This window comes from Haemaphysalis longicornis, unplaced genomic scaffold (genome assembly GCF_048455015.1).
Source record: "Haemaphysalis longicornis isolate Haplotype H1 unplaced genomic scaffold, Haemaphysalis longicornis Haplotype H1 scaffold_1, whole genome shotgun sequence".
Classification (NCBI taxonomy): Eukaryota; Metazoa; Arthropoda; class Arachnida; order Ixodida; family Ixodidae; genus Haemaphysalis; species Haemaphysalis longicornis.
The window spans coordinates 306,874,744-306,901,495 of record NW_027526203.1 but is presented as its reverse complement, the minus strand read 5'-3'; the positions used below and the strand labels follow the sequence as shown (position 1 = coordinate 306,901,495).

Sequence of the window (26,752 nt, the reverse complement as noted above, 5' to 3'; positions counted from 1 at the left end):
ACACACAAAGATGACAGTATAGATGTGGCACATGAACTTAAAAAGAATTTTCGTGAATGTATCTCATAATACGCTTAAATGTGCGTTACTGCTTTAAATTATACTGAAACAGCACTGAATTTTCACGGTAATGAAAAACTACAATGAGAAACTCTCCAAAGCGAGTGATTCCCTCCAGTGACGTTGCATGCCTTACGTGTCTGAATCTAGTGGAGGTTGGGATAGCAAGCTGTGCCTAGGAATAACAAATTGCGAGGGAAATAACAAAAACAGCTACATACACGTGCTTAATTCATTCTACAAGCAAGCTGCGTGAAGCGCTGTGATTTGCTCACATAGTAATGCTTCACAGCTCTGCTTGATGGGGTCGTTTTATTCTCTAACTGTAAAAAAAAAAAAATTCTCTAGGAGTAATTATTGCTCCCTTTTCTTAGTGGGCTCATGATTTTTCGACGTGACCTCTGCGAACTTTTACGCTAGTTATCATGACATCCGCAAAAAAAGGTTGACCACTCATATCGGTAGATAGGTTAACACTTCCCGCTTTGTTTTTAATCGACAGATATACCTCCGAGGGTACAAGTCTTCATCTAACAGAAGCTACACCGCCGTGGACGATATTTCTTTCGAAGACTGTGCCATGCCAGGTATCTGCAACCATTTTCTTTTATTTTTGATTTGGGAAGTTTCTGTCTGGGAGAAACTGGCCCGGGTGAGGACGTTGCTGCTTGTCGCCTGAGCGCTGCAAGTTTGTTTAACCACTTGCCAGCATTTAAAAGTAATTTTTGAATGTCCATTGCGGTTGGGGAGAATAAAAGGAATAAATTAAAAGCATGGGCAAAATAAAAACCTTGCATGGTGGGAATCCCACTAAATCTGTCTTTTCATAGTGGCACTATAACGTGAGAATAAAAACTTAGGCCAATTGCATGAGACCCTCAAGCAATATTGCTGAAAAATTGGTCTCTGCTTACTTTTAGCCTCATTCAATATTAAGTCGAGATACCAGCAAGTGTATGGTTAATTTTCTTGCGCTCTTAACGTTTTTTTTACCGTACTGTAACCAGCTATCAAAAAAAGGGCAAAGGCAGTAATTTCTCGGAAGGCCTCCGCCCATGGTCATTTTAAAAAGAGCATACATCTGGGCAATCAGGTTAGTCGTTGTAAACTACGACCAACCAGGTGCTCTAACCTGCGCCGAAATCTTCTGCAAGGGGATGTTTTGATAGTTCGTCTAGAAGAACAGCCGTCGTAGTTGGGAAGCGAACCTGCGACCTCGTGCTCAGCAGTGCAACACCTCAGCCGCAACGCCTCCATGACAGGGGCGCTGCATGCGTAAAAAAATGAAGGAAGCTCACACTAACGCGTAAGACTTGAAGGTAGCGAAGCTGTACGCAACCTTCACGAAAATTACGAAAATTTAAGTCCACGATTATAGCGGGTTTGCTTCTTATTCGCTGCCACAGCGACCGTTACTTCGTCATTGTTGCTATGAGTGTGAGCTTCTTTCAATTTTTGTGAAGTTATAATCATTGGGCGTCCCCTTGGAGGGGCGTACGCTATGACGTGTCTTTATCGTTCCGAGCAAGTGTTGCCACGATTACTGCGAACGCTGGAGTTCTTTTTTTGGCCAATCTTGGCCAATCTCCCTAAGTGGGCGTGCTTGGCTTGACAAACGTGCGCCGGGGACGCTAGGCAGTCGCCGCGAGGTACGCCCACACCAACGCTCGGCCTTCACTTGGTTTCTTTAACTGCCGGGCTGTTGCCGAAATCTTGGCCAATCTCCCCAAGTGGGTATGCGTGACTTGACGAACGTGCGCAGGGGACGCTGGGAAGTCGCCGTGACACCCGCGCTCACATGCGCGTGCTCAGCAATTTCTTGATATTTTTAACTGCGGACACGGAAAATTACGGTTTGATAAACAGCTTCACTGTTAAAAAGGGTGTCCTTACGAACCCGACGAAATGCCCTCTCTTGTTCAATGGAAGAGCGGCCTTGTACAGGCGCAATATTTTAATAGTATATAATAATACCTTTATTTTTCATAATTTCAGTTGGGTGGAGGCTGAAAAAAAGCTGAAAGAACAACTTGGCTTCTCCTAAATAAAATACAATTAGGCTTGTTTTAGTTGCTTACAGCTTTCAGTTCAAAGATGAAAAAAGCCATTAAAACACAGCTGTCACTTTTTTCACTGAAAAAAGAGCAGGCGATGGTCCCAGTTACAGGCATTTATTTCATAAGTTCGCGAAGGAAACGAAAGAATAAAAATTACGCCCACCTCCCCTCGCGGGAACCCTGGTGTGATGCGACGGTGAAGGGGGTTCCATTGTGCGTTTCCGTTGGGTCGATTACTCGAATTGCGTGAGCAATCGTCGGGTAATGCGAGAGAGAGAGAGAGAGAGAGAGAGAGAGAGAGAGAGAGAGAGAGAGAGAGAGAGAGAGAGAGAGAGAGAGAGAGCAAGCGTAGCGCGGACGACCGTCGACTGAGAGACCGGCCGGAGCGCGGCACTCCGCTTATATGCGCAGTGCGCCCGAAGGAGAGGAGACCGCGGAGAGAGAGGGCGCTGCACATGCGCACAGCACGCTTGCGCCACACGCAGCGCCGCCCACCTACGGAGTGAGAGTGCGCTGCGCCACGCGCCCGCAGATGTTGGGCGAGAGTGTTTGCTATCGGAGAGAGGAGAGGGGGTGAGCGGAGGAGAGACGCAGCGGTGCGGACGCGGACGACGACGACGCAGGAAGGAGAGGGCCGCCAGCAAGAGATGCTCCTCTCAGCGTCGCATCTAAAAAGAATTACGTAAAGAAAGAATACATTGTGGTTACCATTTTTAGAAAGAGGAAAATACATGCCTTACAATAGGCAGCAATGGTTAGAGCCAGGAGGTTTGCTTTGAAGTTATAAAAAGGCGCACGTTTTCTTGACAGTTCTTCCACATTAATGTTGTTTGCACGACAAAAATTTCACCGTTATAAAATTTCTTGCTGCAGCATTTGCGTTCCACAATTTCAAATGAAAACGACAATTTTCTAGATTTGATTAGTTAATGAGGAATTTGGATTTATTTTTCCTTATCAATGTACGAAGTGAAAGTTCTTGAAATGGGTAATTGGTTTTTTGTAACTCCGTACTAGGTGATTTAAATATAGGTGACTTATTTCGGTTATGTCAAGCTTCAGAAAGATTCCAGAGTACAGATTATCAAAAGCGACATTACATACATTCCTAACGTTTGTTTTTTGCTAGGAATGGAGTGTACGTAGATTTGGGAAAGTGTCGCACCTCACACAAGAAGAGAATAATTAGTATTTGAGTTAAAAAAAGGGAGCTAACGAAAATAATTTTTAATTTAGCGGTTAGTGAGGTCTCGCAATTGAAAGTTAATCCAGATATTTTCAATGCAATTGATGTTATGCGTTTGTATGCTCGACCCAAGATATTTTTCCTGTGAAGATGATCCAAAGTGCTTCGCGCTCAGTGACTATATCAATCGCTGCGTTATTCTATTAATGGTGTTGCAAGTGTGCATATTGTAATTTCAAGTACCGTTTATATAGTCATGAACAGCGACATTACATCATATGATTATAAATAAATAAATAAATAAATAAATAAATAAATAAATAAATAAATAAATAAATAAATAAATAAATAAATAATACTAGTTATTAATTAATTCGTAATAATTTTACCTAATAATATATAATTAATAATTATTTATTTATATTATTATTTAATTATTTGAGCGGCACGTGTGAAAACGTTCTAAATTTCACCTGCTTTGAGAATATGTATAACTTAAGACAAACGTAAAGAAAGAACCGAGGCCGATAGTTAATACTTGCTTTATTGCTTGAGACGTCGTGGCTGGTAAGGAATTCCCGCATACATTAAATAACTGTCTCGCTGTCTCGTCGGAGAGCGTAATTCTCCCCATTCTTCCAAATTGTATGTGAACTATATGAGCCCAGATACGCCTGTAACAGCAATTTTGAGTAGTGCGGTTTGGGAAGATGTGGCCGGTGTCACGGCTGCGGTCACCAATATCTCGTGTTGCAAGAAGTGTGACACTTTGATAGAAAGTGCGTGTCCACGCAATATTAAAAAGGCCTGTCGGGGGGGGGGGCTTTGGCTTCCATTGCATTTGGTGACCCAACTGTTGCCTCTAGACGAGCAAAGTAGGCCACTGGCTAGCCCCAGCTTACAATTTGACTTGAAAAATGTGGTCTACGCTGTAACATTAGGCAATGCAAGCATGGCTTTTGTGTACTGTGTGATGAGCCAGAGCAGCGAAACCACGTCTATGACACTGTTATTAGTCACATTTTTTATGATTACACGAAGCCGTTGGCCATTCAGGCGCATTGCGGCAAACCATAACCTGAGGAATTCTTTAGATGTGTCTGCCAGTACCTGGCGTGCACGTAGGAACACTGAGAGGATCCACACGAGAGTCGAATACGCTACTCACACCACATATGCCCCCTACCGTCTTCTCAACTCTTTAAACCGAAGTAGTTCGGGGACGTTCGGTGACGGCCGGCGTGGTAGTGCCTTTAAGGGTGTTAGAAACGGGGCAACAGAGGAGGGAAGGAGTGTGCGCTCTTTCGATATGCGATAAGTGCGCTAGTGCTGATGGGATTAACAAAATTCGTTCGGAAGGGGATTACTCGAACTGTGCTGCGAGGAAGCCTATGTGCTCCATAGCGTTGGCGGACAGTGCTTCAGGATTCCTCAGAAGCTTAACTTTTTTTCGTACAAATATTCTCCTGGTAAAATTTAACGCGATTAAACGGCCATTCCACGCATACAAAATAGTCCTCCAACTTATCGCAACGGACGTAGACGGGCCTACTTTATGAGATGTACGGAAATAGCATTCCGATCAGTGACTATAACGAACGATCTGTTACCAGGTAGAGATTAATGCAATGAGCATACAGTTGAGCGAGAGCAAAGAGCCGGTGCCTATGCTCCAGTCGGAGCACCACTTGTGGGAAGTGATCTCCGGTATTACATTCTGGGCCGTACAACCTAGCTATGCGTGAAACACATTGCCCCGCTAAAAAATTATCCTGGGACCATAAGCGTTTGGTGGAAGCAGATCGTCGTAGGATACTGTTGGCTATTACTTCGTAATTAGTAATTATTATAACTATTTTTAATATAACACGATATAATAAAATTTTATAGTTAAAATTGAGTTACAATTATGATTTATGATTACCTATAATTATTATAGATAAATAAGTAGCGTACCGGTTCTGACAACCTTAAAAGGAGTGCGGAAACGTAAGCTTTTATTATGTTCACTTTGCCTTAGTGCCATCGACCAAGCCAAACAAGGGAATGTTCACATGCAAAAACAAGGTTTCCGTCCTAATGGAGCACCGTTGTGACTATATCGACCATTGCGGCGACTTCAGCGACGAAGAAGATTGTGGTGAGTGTAATGCCTAAAAACGCAGGGATTGATACTTTTGTTATGGTGAGTGGAATAGGTTTTTGGGGGACATTGTTCTAAGCAACAACTTTTTAAAATTCTTTAGCTATGCTTGTCTGCCGAGGAGAAAGCATAATTGTTGAAAATTAGTTAAAAAGTATTAAGAAAAATACCAACACTGCATAGCAAAATTCAGAATAGAAACTTGCATCAATACTAGAAATATGCTTACTTCACAATAGTTTGACCAAAACGCACTTGCCTAAGACATGAGAAAAACAAAAAATATAATGCATTTTAGACTTTTTTTGCGCAAAAGCGCACTGATGCAACTTAGCAAACGCCAAATTTGGGCATTTTAATACAAGTAATGCATATGAGGTTCATGAATCTTATACACCAGATAAAATGAATGTTTTCAATTGAACATTCTTACGTGACGCACACATACAAATATTGGCAATTTATACCCAGCGCACGCAGGCTATCATGTTCTAACTGTCCTAAGGAGAGAAATGTGAAAACGAAATCAATGTAAAAAGTATATTGGCCCGGTCTCTAAACCATACATGCAAAGTAATGAATAGTGACTGAAATATTTCCGTGTAAGGTGAAACAAGCGTCCTTGGCCTGACGTTTGATACGGCGGTGTCAAAAATTCTTCGGCCACTTAAATCTGCTTACGACGTTCGAAGATGAAAGCCTAGCGATTATCAAAAACTAGTTTACTGCTGCATCCTGTTTTCGCCTCTATTTTTCGTCACCTTTGACACGAGGTACTCCAACAGGCAGACTGGCCGCAATGCACGCTACAGCTTTCCACAAGTCAGCGTTATCCTCCGCGTACACCTATTCTAGGCGCGCGTCGCCACGTGCACCTGCTACGGCCCACGAATAGCGCACCTGGACGTTGCTCTGCCGACCGAGAATCAAATCGCACACGAACGTAATTTATTTTCTCTTTGCAGTGGCCGCCATTTCAGTACCATTCATGTTGACGTCGATGACGACTACGACCACGGTCGCTTTACGCGTTTCATGAGTCCCCTAAGACTTTGGCCCTAAGTGCGGAGGTTGCTTGCCTTCGCGACCCACGCTAAACGCTTTGGTAACACAGCACGGAAAGAATACACCTCTGCAGTAACTGTCATTCTCGTTGGCGCTAGGCTACACTACGACACGTGACAGATAATCGGAGTTTTCTTTGCGTTGAAAGAATGCATTATGACAGCAATAATAAGAAATCCTTCCTTACTTGAACATTGTTGATTTCTTGGTATTGTGGGAGCAATTCAGAAAGGCGTAAACGACTTGACAGAAATTCTTCCCGATATATACTGCAACCGTGGTGTAGTGAAGCAGTGACTAAGCAGAAGTAGAAACATTTCCACGTACAGTTAGATTAGACTTCAGTATACCTGGTTACATATAGATACTTGGGATCAACTGTGTACAATCTATGTGGGTATAGATGATAATGCTCTCTCGAATTTCCCTTCAAGATATCGCGATATTGTACCTCTAACAATGCGTAAATATGCTTCCGCAAGAAAGACAATTTTCGACTCTGGTTTGCCTCAATGATTTATTGTAATGCGCGAAGAAAAGAACTATCATTTTTATAGTAATGCAGACTCAGTGTCAAGTGGAATTCTGTAGCTAACAGATGGAGACAGAAGCAGAAACAGGCATCATACTGATAAAATATTGAATTCAAGCAATGAAAAGTGACGTTGCCATATAGTGCCTGTAGCACTGAATAGTTTTTGCTGTTAATTGCCCAGACTATGAAAGCCCACTTTTGAAACGAAGTCCTTTTGCTTATTTGCTAGTTTGGGGAAAGAATGAGCAGTAAACGTAAACTGGGCACGGGTCCAAACTACAATGCCCGAAAGATTCAAATATCGAGGCCGTTTATTTTTCTTCAAGAGACTGGGGTAAAGTGGTGATGATACCTCAAGGCCAGTAAAATCAAAGGCGCTACACGCGATGAACTATTCGGGAGGACTCTGAGAAGTCTCCTATACGTTTTTAATATTGTCTGAGACATCATAGAACGAACGTTTTGTGCTCCAGGCTTTGAAAGACCAGAGGTTGACTCTGTCCATCGAATTCCAAACTACATTTCGATGCTTACTTGACATACTTTGATAATGCGTGTAATGGTAAGGGCAATTTTCGAAGAATCTCGTTTTATTTTTCCGTCTAATTTCTCTTCAGACGAATTCAAATATAGATGCAACTTTGATTCGTCTTACTGTGACTGGACACCAGAGGAGTCAGCAAGTGGTTCAAGTTGGACAAGAGTCAAACCTTTTAAATATCTGAAGCAAGGACCAACAAGAGACCATACAAGTGGAGGCAAGGACGGTAAGCTAGCATTTAGGACCATTTCACTTAATAAAGATAATTCTTCCTACATGCATGCTCGGTGATACGTAAGCACCGATACGTAACTAAACCATGAATCACGAGAGAAACAAAAGCTGTCTGACAGCGTTCGTTTGAATTTCGGTCATACCCTATATTTTATAAAAAATAGTCATTTCAAGGAACACTAACCTTCTAGAAGTTATGCTGTGTTTTTATTGCTGGATTCGCATATCACAGAGAACGGGGTCGCACGGTCTTAAATAAATGAAGTTCTTTTTCGGCCCCTTCATATAAAAGCCAAGACAGCTGTGAACTGTAGTAAAAGCTTGTTTTGTACGACTATATGCTTGAAAATGTTCTATTTTTTTATTCAGATACCCTAAAGGCCCTTGCGGGCATTACATAGGGGGGGGGGGATTACAACGAGATATTTCAGACATTTAAACACAATTCGCAGATAAAGGCAACTTACAACCCATTACAGGTTACCAAACAATAAAAAAATAAAAAGAAGAAAAGAAAAGAGAAGAATCAGGAAAAACAAATGGATGCAACTAAAAACACTCAATACAAAACCTGTTAATTCACTTCATGTTGTAAAAAGCACACAGGCCTGTTTTTACTAGACATGCGTGTTCATGTGCTCGCATGCTCTTACAGGATCTTTTCTCTACTTGAAATCGAAAGTGAAGAGTGTCTCCGCATCACTTTTGGGACCCGTGCTACAAAACAGCACCGTTTGTGTGGTAAGACCACTGGTTTCAATACTGAGTTGATGTAGCCTTTTCTTGCCATTTGTTTTGCGTCAACTGCACAAAGCATGCGACATGAAAACGAAGCCCCAAGTGGAATCCAGAAAAATAACCTTTTCACAACGCAGAGTTTCTATTGAAACGTGAGAAGGGCTTAACTCTGGAGAAGATTTAACGCTGAACCATTGAGAAGCTACACTGGTGGCTGATTTATCAGCATTTGCGTTCTGATGATAAGGAGCACTGATTTCATTGCTGATCACGTTTGACGGCAGGAATTCCGTTTCAATGCCGCAAGCGGCTGACAACACAGCTTCGCTGATGGTTACCGCTTGTTGTGGCGACTCTGAGTCACACCATGGGAGCTTTTGGAAAAGAATCACAAGTTTGCGGAGTCGCTACAAAAATTGCGACAAATAGGTTACGTGACAAATAGGATACATGGCCAATCGAACTCTCACGCATAAGCGGACGCCTGGTTCAGCTTTGGCTTAGCAGAAGATGTAGAGCATTCGAAGGGGAAAAAAGCACGACTTCAATTATGCCAAGTGGGAATTTTATTGCATTTAATGCACACCCGTCTAATAGCTTGTTGCAATCAACATTACGGGTCAAAATTTTCTAGCTGTCTCATGATATTTCGCGCCCACCTTGCGTATGGGTCGCTTGGTGGATGTAATTCTTTATCTATGGCACTAATATTCTTGAAGACATTGGCGATCCAGTACAAAATACTTCACATGCTCAATGGTGGGATCATTCCTCAAAATAATGAGCAGATATTAGCTTTTTCTTAGACCTAATTCATATCGCGGCAGCATTGTTTTTGGAACATTAAAGAAACAAATGAGCGACGAAAAGTCATCGCTCCGTCAAACTACTTGCAAATTTTCTCAGCTGTAATTCTTAATCTGGTTTCTAGGCGCCCCTCTGATAGAAGGCAGTGGATATAAATATTTTGGTGTTAAGATAACCACGAACTTTAACCGACTCTAACTTAGCGAAATTGCTGCTCCAGCTACACGGCCAGCCCAAGTCCATCTCTTTTTCTTTATTTGGACTATGATATCTTCTACTCTAGTTTGGTCTCTGATCCATATAGCTCGTTTCCTGTCCCACATTGTTATTCCTAACATTATTCGTTCCATGGCCCCTTTGAGATGATCTAAGTTGGCTTTCTAGCTATTTTGTAGAGTGCCAAGTTTCAGCTCCGTATATCATCACCGACAGTATGCACTGGTTGTAGATTTTTCTTTTGAGCGACAGAGGTAGCTCACTTTTCATTATCTGGGAGTGCTTGCCGAGTGTTTCCCAACGCATACCTATTCTGCGCCGGATTTCTCTCTCGTGGTTTGGGTCAGCACTAACCATCTGTCCGAGGTAGTTATATTCTTTTGCTTCTTCTAGCATTTCGTTTCCTAAGCTGAAGAGCACATTTTTTTTCACGCTTATTCGTCATTACTTTAGATTTATTGACATTTATTTTTAGCCCCACGGCCGTGCTCTCTGACTGTAGTTCCTTAAGCATTGTTTGCAGGTGTTCTGCACTTTCCGTCAGCAAGACTGTGTCGTCCGCAAACCTCAAATGGCTCAAAATGTACCCTTTCATCCGTAATCCTATGTTTCCTAGTCAAGTTTTCTAAATACCACCACCAGACAAGCTGTGAATAGTTTTGGCGAGATGGTAAATCCCTGTCTTACTCCCATTCGGATCGCAAATTTTTCGCTTTGCTTTTAGAGGGTCATCCTGCCCGTGAATTCCTTATATATGTCTCTTAGAAATCTTATGTAGGTTACCTGTCTTGCGTGAACTTTTAGTGCTTCTAGCACGGCTGCAGTGAGTACGCAATCAAATGTTTCTCGTAATATACAGGGTGATCAAAGTTAAGTCGACAGGTTTTTTTGAAAATAGGCGCTTGGATTTATGCGAAGACCACCTCTACAGTGAGGTTATGCGCCCAGGGGGACACATAACTAGGTGGTAAGTATTGATGTAGGTGGCTTAATTAACTAAAATTGATTAAGTAACTTTGTAGTGGCTGCAGTAACCAGGCATGTTTGTATGGGAAAGTTAGACGCAATCGTGTTTCTACGCAGTTTGAATTGGCAGAATTCTTCTAGCGTATCCGTAGTCCGAGAAATCAAACGGCGAAGTTTAATTGCTGTTCTCATGATTACGCATGCTAGAAGCAAGACCGGCGCATAGCTCCTCCATTTTGTTCTGTGTTTCGATAGCGGTTCCGAGTACTGCAGATTGCAATACCGCCAGCCAAGAATGAACGGGTGCCAGTTATCACTTTTTCCTGGGCCTCCACCCCTTTCTCGAACTAAACACCGTACACAGCAGGCACGTCACAAAAGGGAGGAGCTTTGCGCCGGTGCAGACTGTCTTGCATGCGTGATCATGCGAACGGCAATTAAGCTTCGCCGTTTGATATCTCGGACTACGGATGCGCTAGAAGAATTCTGCCAATTGAAACTGCGTAGAAACGTGATTGCGTCTAACTTTCCAATACAAACATGCCTGGTTACTGTAGCCACTAAAAAGTTAATTAATCAATTTTAGTTAATTAAGCCTCCGAAATCAATAATTACCTTCTATTATGTGTCCCCGTGGGCGCATAACCTCACTGTAGTGGTTGTCTTCACGTAAATCTAAGCGCCCATTTTTAAAAAAACCTGTCGACTTAACTTTGATCACCCTGTATAAATGCCACGTAAAGGGGTTTAGTGTACTCTGCGTATTTTTCTATCACTTGATTGACGACATGGATGTGATCCATAGTTGAGTAGTGTTTCCTAACCCAACCAGCTCTCTGGGTTTCTGGGAATCCAGGCTGTCACCTATTCGGGTAACTATAATTTTGGTAAACAGCTTGTAAACAACTGAGAGTAGGCTGATGGGTCTGTAGTTCTTGGCGTCCTTGAGATCTCCCTTCTTATGAATCAGAATAATGTTGGAGTTTTTCGAGGCCATGGGTACTTTTTGAGTTTTCAAGCATTCCGAAAATAGTACAAGGTTTTCCACTACTATATCTCCTCCCTCCTTCAAAAGATCCACGGTTATGGCGTCGTCACCTGCAGCTATTCCTATTCTCATGCCTTTGAGAGCCTTTACAACTTCCTCTTTTGTTACTAGTGGAATATCGCAAGTTGAGCTTGTTCTCTGACTAGGGCTTGCGTTCGGGCTAGTTGGTATTCCATTGTTAGTTGGTATTCCATTGTTCCCTTGTTAGTTGGTATTCTATTGTTAGTTGGTATTGTTAGTAACTCTGATAGCCTTCTCTGAGTAGGTTCCCCTGGTCTACCATCGCTGGCATACAGCCTGGCGTAGAATCGTTCTGCTACTTTTACTATATCGCACCAGTTGTGCGTAATGTTTCTCTGCTCATTTCTGAGTGCGTACACCTTGTCCTTGCTGACGGTTAGCTTTCTCTTAGTTGCTTTCAGGCTTCCCACAATTTTAAGCCTTTCCTCGACCCTGGCCAAATTATATGCACGTATGTCGTTTATTTTACTTCTGGTAATCAGCTTCGAAAGCTCGGCTAATTCAATTTGATCAGCCGTACTTGACACTCTCATGTTCTTACGTTTGGTAATTAGTTCTTTCATTTTCTTAGTTTGATTTCCAGTGTGTTCCCGACATGTTGCTTCTCCCACCGCTGCTGCTGATTCACTGACTGCCGATGCTAGGTTGTCATGTAGCTTGTCAACACAGACCGCGTTCTGCTCGTTCAGAAGGGCGAATTTGTTTTGAAGAGTTATTTTAATCTCCTGCGACCTGGCTCTGACTCACTCCATGCTAGGTTTTCTTAGTTTTCCTGAGTTTCCTCTTTTCTCTTTTGAGATTCAACCTTAGCTTGCATCTAACCATCCCGTGATTGCTGCTCTGAATCTTACTTAGCACCTATACGTCTTGTACGATACCCGGATTGATGCCAATTTGTTTTTTTGTTGTAGCATCGGGACGTTCCCATGCCCATTTCCTATTCTTTGGTTTGTAGAAAAATGTGTACATGAACCTCTGGTTATTTCTCTCTGCAAATCCTACCAGTGCATCTCCTTAGCTGTTGCGATTGTCTATAGCTAAGTTTCCCACTGACCTTTCTCCCATTTGTTTCTTACCGACCTTTGCTTTAAAGTCTCCTGTCATAATAGTGAATTTCGTTGTTGCCTTCTTCAGTGCTGATTCGACGTCCGCCTCGAAGCTCTCTACGGCTTTGTAATCATAGCAGGTTGTTGGCACATAGCCTGCGCTATTTTTAACTGGTATCGCTTGTTTAGCTTGATTCCGACAGGCACGACTCTTTCGCTAATGCTGAAGAACTCCTCCACGTTTCCTGCTATTTCTCTGTGGATTAAAAATCCCACCTCGTGTTTTTTGTTCTCTTGGCGTCAACTGTAGCACAGAATATGCCCCGCTAGTGAGCTCCATGAAGGCTTCTCCTGTCCTTCTAACTTCGCTTAACCATATAATATCCCACTAATGTCAGAGAGCTCCTCTAGCAGTACAGCTAAGCTTCCCTCACTAGACGAGGTGCGTGCGTTGAAAGTTGCCACAGTCATTTTCCAAAGGCGGTCTGTCTGGTCCCAGAGATTCTTAGCACCCTCTGCTGTATCGCTGTTCTGACCGCCGCGGTAAACAGGTGCTCTACAGCTGCTGGGGACTGAGGGCCAAGAGTTTGGTTGGTCAGTCATGGGAGGGGGCGCCCAACTACTACTCCAAGGTGGCCAGATCCTTCTGTGGTGAGGGAGCGCTGTTTATGTCCCTAAGACCCTTCCTAGCATGGGTGAACCTTTCTAGTGTAGCCCCTTAGGTTTCTCGGATGATGGTTGCTTCCGGAGGAGGCAGCACTCCATACCTGCATGGGCTGAGCACAAAGAGCCAGATTAAAAAGAACGAGAGAGCGAGAGAAGTTTTTCGCGAACGGCGTTGCCGCGCATGCGTGGAGTGATATTGAAGCACCGTTTGTCGGTTTTGCTTTTTATACGCGTGGTTATGAAGGAATAAGCTAGGAAGTTGGCTTACTGATGAGATTCACTGACACCTGGCCGTTGGGAAGGTGAGCCACTGGCATGCTCAAGTATATAGCTACGAAAAAAAATGGTAGTCCGATTAACTGGCCAAAAGGGCCGCTGAAGTTGTATTAGAGTCACTCCTCTCCGTTTTAATACTATTCGAAGCCTAGAAACTGTTTATCCTGCACGGCGCCAACAACAGTGACCTTCTGGCAGGGGTGCGCAAAAGTGAGGCAACCCTGTGCGCTCTAAAATCCGGAATCCTTGGGACCACGACAAGGGGGCAAAGGCGCTATTTGCGTATTTTCTACATAAAAACCATTTAAATATCTAGATAGCCCTTGCTCGGGCGGTCACAGCACTTTTCTGTGCGCCCAGGGGTTGTAGCGTTATTCAAATTTCACCGACGCTACCTGTGTCACCCAGGGCCGTCGTCCTAATTACTGTTTACTGAGGTATTAACTGAAGGACGAGATCTCTCTGGAGAAATACTCGGCCTATACCTCGATTTCGGAACTAGATTATGCTTGTATTGTGTCAGAGCCGCGTTTTAAAGTTGGCTTTTAGGGCTTCGAAAAAATAAAAAGAAGGAGGAATGGAATTTACTCGAAATACTGTTAAGATGATTCAAGACACATCTGGCTTAAGGCAAGACCACAATATCTAAACGTTAGAAATGCGGGGGAAATTTTATGCAGCTTAGATTTCACCACAATGTTTTAACAACCTTGCGACACATATCGGAATATATGCAAGTCCACTTACTACCCGTACAGTTCGACACTCCAATTAACTTCTAATTTCGCTTTTACCCACTGAAGATCTCATATTCGTATGCACCATAAAAATCGAATCTTTTTTTCAGTCGGGCGCATAAAACCATTTATGCCATCAATGAGTCTTATCACAGCGCCTTGAACTGGTGCCCTTATTTGGCTGAATTTTTTTGCGGGTTTTTTAAGTACTCTAGTTGCTGTTACTAAATCTGATAATTTCGCTGTATTACCTGGACAAGAGGCCTTGGAGAAAAACGAAATAAAAAAAATTAGCCTGATTATTTTCAGTAACAGCTCCCTAATTTGATTATGGTTTCTTTTATTATTTTTTCTCAAGGTAATCGCTTGTTTTGTGTACCGTTGGTATGTTTCCCCGTTCTGGTTGATATTTTAGCCAACAAAATGCATTAGTAAGCAAAATGATAAAAAAGGAGAACACACAGGACATTGATTCGATTGATTGTAGGGTTTAACGCGCCGACGCAACGCAGGCGATGAGAGGCGCCGTAGTGGAGGGCTCCGGATTAATTTTGACCACCTGGGGATCTTTAGCGTGCGCCGAAAGCTCGTACACACGGAACATACAGGACATGCTAATTTGACAAAATACGCCGTTTTAAGATTTGTACGGGCATTTTAACTTGAACTGTTCGGTGCTTTCGTAACGTACCAACAGGATTTACAAACCGAATTACGAATAATGTCAACATAGCTTGTGGTGCAATCATTGGCGGTAATGCATCTTGCCCAGGGGTGCCCCTGATCAAGAGTGAACTGGCTGAATTCAGTGCCCTAGCGGAGTCGGCGGGTGTTGCTTCTGAGGTACTGTGCACCGGTATACGGGATGCGGGTTGCTTGTGTTTGGAATATGCGTAGCAAGCGGAGCTGTCGTTACTCGCGAGCTTCGAAAGTGCACTCGCATTCAGGCCCCCCGTGCACTTATGGCATTTCGAAAGCAGCAACGGTTGAATCAGGCAAGCGGCGGGCTCCGTCCCTTCCGTTGCGAAACGGTAACGAGACGTTGGAGGAAATTGCCCTTCACGATTCGTCGCTACTGCCTAGACAACTCCTCTGATGCCGCCGTGTTTTATTTGCTTTCGAGGAAATGGTTGGTAACTATTGGCCAATCTTCAGTACTTGAAGGCATTCATGCGTCGTTGTGCGCGGTGAATATCTCACCCAAGTTTCATGTGAAGCCCGTGGGCTCCATCCTACGTTACGAAAGCGTCATTTGTAAAGCGAGTGAAGGAGAAAAATGCGTTGGAGGAACGGCCTGTTGATGGTTTTTCCCGCATTTCTGACAATGCTCCTTACGTGCGGAGCAAAAATATATCTACCGTGAAACCACCGTCAGGCGTGCAGTGACATTTTCGTTCAAAAACTACCTGTTCTCACTTTATTTTTGCTACATATATTCTAGAAATTGTTGCACGTAATTCGCATTTAGTGGGGAGAACCTTACGGGCACCTTTATTTTGGTCCTGCGTGTTATCACGCATGGGGTAACAGATACGATAATGGAAATGGCGCGCCCGTTTACTAAACGGCTTCTGATTATTCGCAGATGCGCTTTTACTACACGATGCAAGGCAGGTCCAACGCCGAGCTCACTGTCAGGACCCGAAATGCGTCTGACGGTGAATTCAAGGAAGTCTGGAAAAGCGACCGCCCTACAGAGTTTACCCACTTCACGGAGGCATTTGTGTCCTTTCACGAAGAGACGGACTTCCAGGTAAAAACAGGCGCTCACAGGGTACTTGAAGTGAGCCTTGAACATAGGGACTAAAGTGGACAGTTGCATGATGCGCTTACAACGTTCATAACACGTTAAGAACTAACGAGCGGGCGACAACAATCATACAAAACTGACGGAGCATAGAAAATGACACGAGCTAGAAAGATTGAAATTTTATTTAAGCTGATCGCTTGTTATGTCGCTTCCATCTTTTCGGTAAGTCTTTTTGCCGATGCAGTGCAGCACTGTACGTTTACTGATGCTCTAATGAATTGATTATGAGGTGGAAATGAGACATTCAGTATGCAGGTTATATCATATATTTTTACTTGCTTGCTCCAACAAAAAGCTAAAATAATAGTTCTACAAAAAACAGTTAGCACCCTTCAGAGCTCAGCAGATATAGAGACGAGGGGACGACCCAAGTAGTAACGCGAAATTCCAGCTAACTTCCTTTCCGAAGAATTAACATTTTGGGATCGCTTCAGACATCAGCAATGTGCTTCCCCACTAAACAATTTTTTTCATAGGGCTGAAAGTAAAAAAAAAAAACTAATACCATTATTTGGTTTTCGGGGCCTTACTAGGCTCAGGCAACTAATTTCCTTACGGGAGAGTAGATGATTCTCTTAGGCGTACCTTATCATCTCGGGACATTTCAGCTGCCTCTGCTATTTCACCTGTCATCTTAATTTTACTCTTAACAATGGCAGTGCATTGCTCGAACGGTGGTTTTGCACCCAAAGTCACGATTGTCGATGGCTCAGGCCGCCGCGTTCATTTTAGGATGTTGACGCAGCCGATCATTTCTACACTTCCCAGTATGTCCGACGTATATCTTCCACAAGACACTGCAATGGTCTAAACCACTCAAGGCTCTCACGTGTTTAATATAAACCGCTTGCTTATGGCCAGGAGGGGATCCTTTTTTACACAGATTTGATATTGTGGAACAAAGTTGAAACAATCTTGAGAAAAAGTTCCCACAGATAACTTTGTGATTGAGTCAGGAAGGGTCCCAGATAAGAAGTTAAGCTGTGACTTGTTAAGGCGAATGCCTCATAGTCCCTTCAAACGCGACAGGTGACCATCGTGGTCGACATGACTAGTTCCAAAATGGCCGCGACTGTACACAGAAAATAAATAAATAAAAGCACAATTAGGTTCGCGTGGGATTTGAGCCATGGTTGCCAGAGATGGAGCCAAGTACTCTAACCGCTGCGATAACTCGACACCGTACTACTATGGAACAAGAATTAGCCCGATGTGTGCCGCGTGAGAGGTAAACGTGTAGGCACGTGAGTAGAACCCGTTCGCACGAAGGGCGGCCCTGACTGTGGGAATGCTGCCGAGGGAATGTCGGCCAGTCCTTCTGTCGGACAAATTCGGGTCAAAAGACGAAGAAGCTCAAAGAAAGGGGCGCAAACACCTTGGAGATGTAGAAGTTTCTGTTAAATCGCTTGGCTTTCGCCTTCAAACCACGTAAGCAGACTTGCGTGCCCGCTTGATTGTAGTGTTGTTTTAGGCGTAGTGAAAATCCTGTTTTGTAATAGAATTTGTAGCATCTATGCAGCCCTTAAACATTTGTTGCTCCAAAATAGCGCCCGTATCGGTGCCCGTTCTTTCTGTTTTGTTGTGCATATTTGTTTCAAACTGGCTAATATTGAACATAAACTTACCGAAACAACCGACACCACACTAAAAAGAAAATAAGCCGTGCACACAACAGGAAACTATTGCAATCACCGTGATGGGAGCATATCAAACGCCATATGACGTGCTTATTCCCGGTACAATAAACGTTTTACTAATTGTGAAGCAACTTAAACTAGTTCTTCAAATCGAATACGTTATCTGGTACTCAGAAGATGCGTCAGGATCTAGTTTTCGATTGTAATAGACCAACAATCTTGTGTCGATGGTGAAAAAAGAATGGAGGACCAAATAACCACCCCATTCACATTTTTAGAAATGCCAGACGACGTTTTTGATTTCTGAGAAAAATCGGCTAGTTTAAATATAGCCAGACGTGTTTAAAAACTAGGGCGCTTTGCAGTGTTTGTATTGTCCGTCATTTTTGAGGGTGATGGCTAAAAATGAGCAAGTGACATTTATGTGTTCAGCGTGCTTGAACTAGCAGGAATACGCTACCATTTTTCCCCCTGCTCCATCTAGGTGTCCATCGAAGGCAACTTGGAAGGCGGAAAAGGTGCCGACACCTACATAGCGATTGATGACGTCACTTTCCTTGACAGCTGCCACCAAGCACCCGGTAAGAACCGCAGGCCTTACATGCTAGCCACGTCTACATATTTACATGTTTCGTTTGTCCGAGAGACGATGAATGTCCTAAAAATCGCTGTTTAGTTGCATTGCCTTCGCTGTTTTGTTGTCTGACACTGCCCAATATTGCCGTCACCGTTACCAGTAAGAACAACACACCTTTCTTTGATATTTCAAGTATTTGAAGTTGCATACTTTTGTTCTGAATAGCTTTAATACTGGGTTTTGACAGAGACAGAATTGGAAACAACTGATTCCTGGACTGTACTAGCCAGCAACATAAGGGTCGAGTTTCCCATTTGGGTTATGGGTTTTAAGGGCTTAAGCGTGCGTTATAGGCTCAGGTATGAAGGAATTGTAGCAGTAGTAAGTATTAGCAAAAACTGAAATCCCAAGAAATGAAAGCAGTGCAAGAATGGTGGCTAACGCATGCGCAAAGCATTGGAAACATTCTAAAGTCATTCTCAAACTTAACGTGAGACTGTGGATTAGATTCATGTTTTACTGCACACACGTTATGCGGGCGTCGTAAAAAATCGCCTAATAGCCTTTATTGCTGCGATAGTTGGATAGACATTATGCAATAGTGGCGGAACAAAAAGAGCGACCTGCCAGATACAGGACAATAGCCAGCTACCAATCGCCTTGTCTTTAGACTTACTTGTGCATTTCAACCTTCCGCCACCACTTTTCTTGGACAAAACCTTCGTTGGACATTTCTCGAAGTGCATGAATCCACCTGTGAGGGCGTTTATCAAAGATAATGCATTTATTCTGCGCAGAAACGCTTTTGCTATTTTGGGTTCTAACTTCGGACTCAAGGAAAATGTTTAGTTGCAATATTACTGAGCTTGTGCACATGTTTTGATCCAGTAAGGGTACAGTCAAGCAGACAATATGGCATATGTTTTTATCGCCAACTCCGTAATAGATTGTCACTACTATGCCGTTTCTCCGTGCGACCACTTCACCTCCCCCAAAGCCTTGTCACTCAATAATGGTAGGCACGCAGAGCGCGCGGACCCTCCTTAACCACTATGGTAGAGTTTCAAAACAGTGATTTTCATTATGTGAATTAATTCAGAAAACAGAGGAAGAACAACGGCACTAGGGCAGTGCCTTGTTTCAGCATGTTACAAGGAAGTACTTTGCTTCGTAAGAGTATTTTGTCACTACTGTAAAATAAATACTCTGCGTCGCACTTTCTAGGCCCGCTGCAAAACGGCCCAGCCGAAAGTAGCACGCCCGCCCCAGCCAACTGCACATCGGGAGAGTTCGCCTGCCTCACTGGAGGATATTGCATTCCGAAGGGTCAGCTATGCGACTTCCGGGATCAGTGCCCGGACCGTTCGGATGAAAGTCACTGCGGTGAGTGATTGTTCTCAATTTTTCTATCCTATTTCGTGTCATGTAACTAGTTTTAAATGCCTTAAGAACAGGAGAAGAGGGCTGATGCAATTAGCGACTTTATTTGGTGTTCTCTTTCACACAAATGAAAATTTTGGGCTTAATTCGACCTTAAGTTGTTGCGGTGCGATGATCGATCCCTAACGGAGATGTGGTAGCAGCACCAAGGTAAGGATTACGGTTCTTTTCTAACTCTTTGACGGTCGATGGGACGGAAAGCTGCCACCACTGAAAATAGTTTTTTCTTCCATTCTATATTGCCACAATTGTTTGACCTACGTTACTTCTAAAATTCCAGTGTGACTCAAAATGAATAAACCCCGACTCTCAATATAACTAAAACAATAAAACACAGTATGCTTCAATGCACCAAGTGACACATGTCCTCGATATGCTTTTATAACGAGCCCATATTATTCGAATGGAAGGAGCATGGCGAGGTGAATCTGAGAAATGGCAACGCTTGCCGCAGAGCAGGTAAGCCTGCTGCACAGCGTTACCCCCTCAACAATCGCGTAATAAAGACGCAGCGTACGCGTGTGGCATCGATTCAGCAGAGATATCTGATGGTCAGATAATAACGGTCTGCGCGATGACTATTCCAGTTGCAAAGCGCTGCCTGTACGAGTCTATGTTCAGTCGTGCCTATATTCAAAGCAGCAGTAAAACTGCAGCTGAGTCACACACAACTCTAAAACTGCAGTGAAGCAAATCGCGAAAATGATTTTATGGAGAGAATGGTAATACGGTTTTCTTGTAGGTTTAAATGTGCTGACGTGAAATACAGCCGTTCTTCATGTAGCCACTCCGGCTTTGACATGAAGAGAGTACCCAACCTGAAGCATCGGATAATCGCAGTATCTGCGGAGTCAAATGAATTTATTAAGGGTTTGATGCTTCAATATAAGGAAAGTTTTAACCTTCCATATTTTTTTGGTTTGGACATAAGGCGGCGACGACAGCAGCTGGACGGGAACAGAACGCTCACGAAGAGAACCAATAGCAGTGGTAACACTCCGAAAGTCTTTGCTCAGTTCAAACAGCGGATGAAAACTTTTTAATGAGTAAGCATTCTTAGGCAACTTACTCCAAAGTCTGCCCGACTGTCGTAACGCGTGACACGATGCGTTCCATAGGTATGCGTGGAATACATAATAAAATGACATGCAGCCTCTACAGCTTGATGCAAGACTGCTTATATTTCCCCTTGAAGACATGTCTTGCCAGCAATGTTTTTGCACATAATAGCGGAGAAGACATTACAGGCGTCCGGTGTATAGCAGTCAAGAGCATTAGGCAATGACTGAGTTTTTGTAAAGTTTACTTCCCCCATTAATTTTGTGCATTGCAGAAAACTCACACAGCAGTAAATTAGCCTTGAAAGAAAGCCTAGGAAGGCTGTGCTTAAATTCGACGGGAGCGACCAGTAGTCTTCCCCCTGCCTCCCCCCCCAAACAACAAAAATCTAGAGAGAGAAAGAAAGAGAGAAACTTTATTAAACAATACAGTATAGCCCACTTATAGCGAACCCGGTTTTAACGATATAGCGGTTATAAAGAACAAATCTTCGTTTCCCATTACCATTGGTATACATAGATTTTCTGTCCAGATATAGCGAAAGCGGATATAAGCTCTTACCACCCTGCAGTTCACTATTGATACGACACTTTCACGGAAAGAAAACAATAATTTATTGGGGCGGAAGAACTGCGTGAGCGTAGCCTGCCTCTTGGAGCGCAACGCGCTGCTGGTGACTGCGTGCTCCACGGTATCTAAACAGTCGTCAAGCACAAGACCGCTGCCTTCAATGGCGCTGCATTATCGCCGTAGCAGAGTCACAGCAGCGACGGCTTCGCTCGTGCTCGGAAGCGGTACGGAGTCCTCGGCGTCTTCGACAGAGCGGTGACAAGCATGGATACAAGCGAATAACGGCGAACCCAGCGAACCGAGCAAGTGCGCGCAGCGAGTGGCGGGACTTGAAGTTCGGTGGCACCGCAGCCCGCAGCGCCCAATGTGGCGCTTTCGGCTCCAACGGCATGCATGCGTAGTATAAACGTTGATGCGTAGGGCTGGTCCACTCTGTCACGGCCGGTTTGGACGCGCCCGAGCTCGCGCGGGAGTCGCAACTCGCAAGCGACACCCGTGCCACCGCTGCGCGCCAAATTATTGCGGGGAAAGCCTGCCGCATGCCTAAGGAGAGCGAAAAATCCCGGTTCGATATATCCATTGTGAGCAAAATCGCGTTCGATATAAAAAGTTTAAAATGCATGTAATTCTTACCAGAATTATACAAGGGTTTGATATAGGCATTATTTCGATATATCCGTGTTCGATATAAGCGGGCTTTACTGTATTTGAAAATTCTTAAGTAGGCGTTGATGCGACTATTTCAAAGACCGCAAACGACAACACAGGATGGTTCATTCGTGACAAATTCTTAATTACTTGGTATTTTGACAACAGTGGCGAGATTGCTGAATACTCAAAATGTCGTGCTGTTTTCAAAATGCCAAGGAAAGCGAGAATTTTAGCGAACCACTGGTCTTATGTCTTTGGATTGTGGTCTTTTCTTCTAAGACATTTTGCATCCGGAGTTTAAATCTAGCAATAACTTCCGTTACCGCATTGTTATTGGTACTCTCTATCATCGTTGTGATCCCGTCAAGCTGCTTTTGTGGCCTCATTATGTCTGGGAAAAGAATAGAAAAGCCTGTAGGGAAAATCTGGCACCTGGACGTCATTGACGTTTAGACGCTGTCTGTTCAAAGTAAATTAGAGTAGAGGCCGTGGGTGCTAGAATATTGATTGATTTTGGCATAGGTGGTGCAGCTAGTTAATATTTTTGCCAGTGTGCGGCGTCAACGCGAGCACACTTTGAATATGTGGGCACGCAGGCGCCTGCGACTTCTCGAAGGACATGTGCGGCTTGGAGACCGCGCGCTCACAGAGCCAGCCGCGCTGGGACAGAGTGTCAGCACTCATGGTGGCCAACAACCGGGAACAGTTTCCAAACCTTCCTCGGGAGGACAGCAGCCACAGCGAGCGTGGATTTTACGCATCTTACGTGAAGTTTGACCGGGGTGAGTGCCATGTACACCAGCCCTTTGCAATATTTCGGCAGTAATGAACTCTAGCTGCCTCTTCTCGGTAGCGATCGGCTCTACTGCTCTAAAAAATTCTCCCATGATGTTTTCCGAATTGCACATCGTGCGGATGCGAAGAAAATTATGTTACATTAGCTTAGAATCAGCTGCGGGTCTTTGCGGGAGACATGTTTTCTTACCATTATGTTCTACAGGATAGTGCAGTGCAAGAGTAAGCATAATTTTTTTAAAAGAGAGGAACCCTTATGTATAAATGCCGAAGTTAGAACTGGAATATTTTGCCAAGCTCGATTACACCACGCCACAGTCTCCGTAGCACTGAATTTGGCATGTTTAAAACTCTACGTTGCCCTATACTAACGAAGACAATAAAATGCGTCTCCTCTAAGCATTTAGTGTATTTTAAACAATGATATTTCTTGCCGAAGGGTTCCGATTTTCCGCTGGCTGTGATTTTTCTCTCTCTTTGAATGTCTGCACTACTTTACCTTAAACGGTGTGTTTTGATCAATTTCCTTTTTTTATTGCGCAGCCGTTCCCACAGGCAGGAAGACTGCTTTGGTAACTCCCCCTCTGGGACCTATTGGATATGCATGCAGGCTTTCGTTCTACGCCGCGGTGCCCAAGCAGTGTGAGTGGCAGCCTGTTCACTCACTGGTTAGGAAAAGTTTGAGTTCAGTGTGAATATGTTACGCCTAGTTTATCCTTGTGCTTAAGAAAATCAGTTATGCAATTGAAATTGGGTGCTAATGTCAGAATGTATATTTGGTCGATTATGTTCGTGTGACGAGCATTTTACATACGTGGAATATGACTACGTAGTGCCGTTAAAACCACAAATTTGTTCACTAACGTTTGAATTTTAGCATTTGTGAGGAAATTTTACGTAAATATTTTATCGTGCACAAATGCTATAAACTTATACCATGAGATTGGTCATTGTAGGATCGGAAATGTGGAAAAGTTGTTTTTTTGTGCGTGTTTTTTTATGAATGAATTAGGTTGCAAGAAAATTCAGCAGCTCAACCTTTTATAAAAGCAACGTCAAGAGTTCAGAGGGACAGCAAGTCAGTTATTATACTTTCTCTAGACAATTTTAACAGTTGAAATGCCCTCAATGAGGACGCCTTGCATTCTGATGTCACATTACCTTTGTTATTTTTTGGTGTTTTAACCACAGTCCCTAGCGACACTAGCACCAGCGCATCTGCATGACGTCGTGCTTAAGAGTAGGTCTAGAGAGGCAATCTCTTTGTTGAGCGTGCCATAGTAATGACCACGATGAAGATGTGTCTTTGCATGCATACTTTCGCACAGATATTTTAGCAGCGAAGCTGTTTATCAATTCGTTGATTCCGGCATTTCGCAAAACTCAGTATAACAGTATAATGAGAACACCAGCAGGATTCGAACCTGTGTTTGGTAGATCAGCGGAGTTAGAGTCAGTCGTCTCACCCAGTCGGCTACGACCGTGAGTTAGTCCCCGAGAGTCAAACGGCTTACTCACTCGGCTGTGACTGTAGGGAGAGGAGTCACGCCCCCTTCTCGACACAGAACACGTGATAAGGTACACGTTGCACCCGCGGGCGCATAGTTTAAGTGTGCGCGTTCCAGTTGTTCGTTCTGCTTCTTCGATTTGCTCCTTCTTCGGCGTTATAGCAACAAAGATGGAGTAAAGGTCGTAGCGGCCACAAAGAAGCAAATCGGCTCCAATCGTGGACTTTAACCGTGAAGGTTGCGTACAGCTTCACTACCTTTAAGTCTTACGCGTTAGTGTGAGCTTCCTTCATTTTTTTATTAAACCATGCATTCACCATAATCGCTGACACTGTTCTGCTTCTCTTTTGCTATTAAAGCACACTTTAAATGCAAAACTGTAAAACTATCAAATGTCTGTCGTTTACAGTGGAGCTATCCCATATCGTGGTGTCTGTTGTGGAAGGGACGAGAAAAACGCCGCGCTCGCTCTTGAAGCAGCGGGAGGTACTCACCGTGTGGGAAGACGACGAGGGTCAATCTTCGTGGAAGATGCAGTCAGTGAACATCGGCAACTATCTTCCTGGGGCCCGAGTAAGCAACTTCTCCTGTGTTCTCATTCTTCTCTGCGACGGATGAGTCTCGTCGAAAATAAGGCGGATTCTTACCTCGGGATCAGAACCCGAGTACGAAGTTGTTTGGAACTTCACGACAACCAAAACTTAAACAAGCATTATTTAAGGAGCCGTAATCCATATCAAGGGCGTGAAAATAAAAGGAAGGTAGGAAGATTACCAGGAGCTGAGCCTGCTTGGCTGCCCTGCACTGCAGAGGAATGTTGAGTTGTAGGAAAAGAGGGCGGGAAAGGAGTAAACAAAGGAAGTGGAGTAGTGTTAAAAGACACGATGACGTTAGCTGATAGCGCTACATATAGACTTTATGGAATGGAGAAGCTCATGCAGTTCGGAGGTTTTTTAAAAAAAAAAAATCCGAACGGGTGCACACTGTAATACAACTTTTAAAAAACAAAATGCACGCTTCTCCCGGCTGCCCCTCCAAAGTCGTATTAATATGTGTGAAGACCATTTGCGGGCGCCTGCTAGAGAAATTTTGTCGGAATTTTGCTTCGATCACGATACTCCTCGATGGGGTCCATTTTCGATTTTCTGTTCCAAGCGTCATTACTACCCTAATGCCTTCACGTTAAGTCAACTTGCCCGTGAACCGATATCTAGTCCACAAGTTGCGCTATTTATTGGACGCAGATTTACTTTACGGCGGGCGAGAACGCCAGCATTGACGACATCGAGTACCACCACTGCCACCCCGAGGACACGAGAGAAGACTGTGAGTAGGACAGAGCGAAAAATGCTTTGTTAATCATTCGTATAGATCAGGGCTGCACAACATGCGGCACGCCGGCAGGTTTTGCGAATCCCGCTTGCCGACTTAAAAAAAGCGTGTATGTGTTTCATCATTACTCAAGTGTCAGAAAAACGAGGGCGTGCAGGCCTAAGAACCGCTTCTTTGAATGTAATGAAAAATAACTATTTTCTGATATCTAAGTGAATGTTACAGCCATATTGCCATTGCTCCGCGTGTAACAACCAAAACAAAGATGTGTTGACAATGATTCTGCGCTCTAAGAGGAATACACTAGTTTGCAAATCTACAGGAACAATTATATTCAATAACAACCCTTCTCTGGGGGATTTTAATAAGAAATTGAAGGAATTAAAACAATTTTTTTTCCGAAAACAAAACATATTCACTGTGACTAAACATGGGCGATTTTGTAAACTTGTCATATGCCTCGTTTCCGTTCGTTAATTAGCTTATCTTAATTGCTAGCACTGTAAGTGAACGAGTCACCTTGACAGGTACATAAATTTAGCAGGACGCGCGTGTCGCAAAAAATAATGTCCAAGGACGTATATACGCACAGAAGGTGATATTGTGTAACAATCCCAAATCAGTCACAGCAAATTTTTTGTTGCATTCCTGTATACGCGAGAGAACTCTGCCCCCATCGGCACTTCTCAATGGCTTGTTCTCAACCGGGAAGGGAGGAAAGCATAATATAAAACAAGAACTGCGAAATAAATTTTTGTTACAAATGTAAATCATCGAAAGAAGGTGTGGAATGCATTTGATAAACTTAACCCGAAAGCCTGGTCGCCATAAGCACTGATAGCGAAGGCAGCTATAGCGCTTGGCTTAAAGCACACAATTAGCGACACATAATGAATAAAAGTGACATCTATTGTGCACCAGAAGGCGCTTCGTGACAAAAATTAAAAAAAAATTGGCCCCAATCTACGCTGTGACGGTGATTGGACTGCGAAGCTGTAAACGACACCCACAATGATTATCCGTGCGGCGTA

The 26,752-nt window shown here is 43.6% G+C and overlaps 1 protein-coding gene across 2 annotated transcripts in view; it reads left to right on the top strand.

The window, feature by feature from the left end:
* Nucleotides 1-26,752, top strand: part of LOC144149666 (MAM and LDL-receptor class A domain-containing protein 1-like) — a 308,201-nt gene that overhangs the window by 135,905 nt on the left and 145,544 nt on the right. For both annotated transcript variants that reach the window (XM_077681331.1, XM_077681329.1), the window contains exons 41-51: nt 563-647; nt 5,324-5,443; nt 7,664-7,813; nt 8,477-8,562; nt 15,928-16,095; nt 18,274-18,370; nt 19,591-19,749; nt 22,683-22,868; nt 23,425-23,523; nt 24,799-24,962; nt 25,634-25,715. In XM_077681331.1, coding sequence (XP_077537457.1) covers nt 563-647; nt 5,324-5,443; nt 7,664-7,813; nt 8,477-8,562; nt 15,928-16,095; nt 18,274-18,370; nt 19,591-19,749; nt 22,683-22,868; nt 23,425-23,523; nt 24,799-24,962; nt 25,634-25,715 — 1,396 coding nt within the window. The remainder of the gene's footprint in view (nt 1-562; nt 648-5,323; nt 5,444-7,663; nt 7,814-8,476; nt 8,563-15,927; nt 16,096-18,273; nt 18,371-19,590; nt 19,750-22,682; nt 22,869-23,424; nt 23,524-24,798; nt 24,963-25,633; nt 25,716-26,752) is intronic.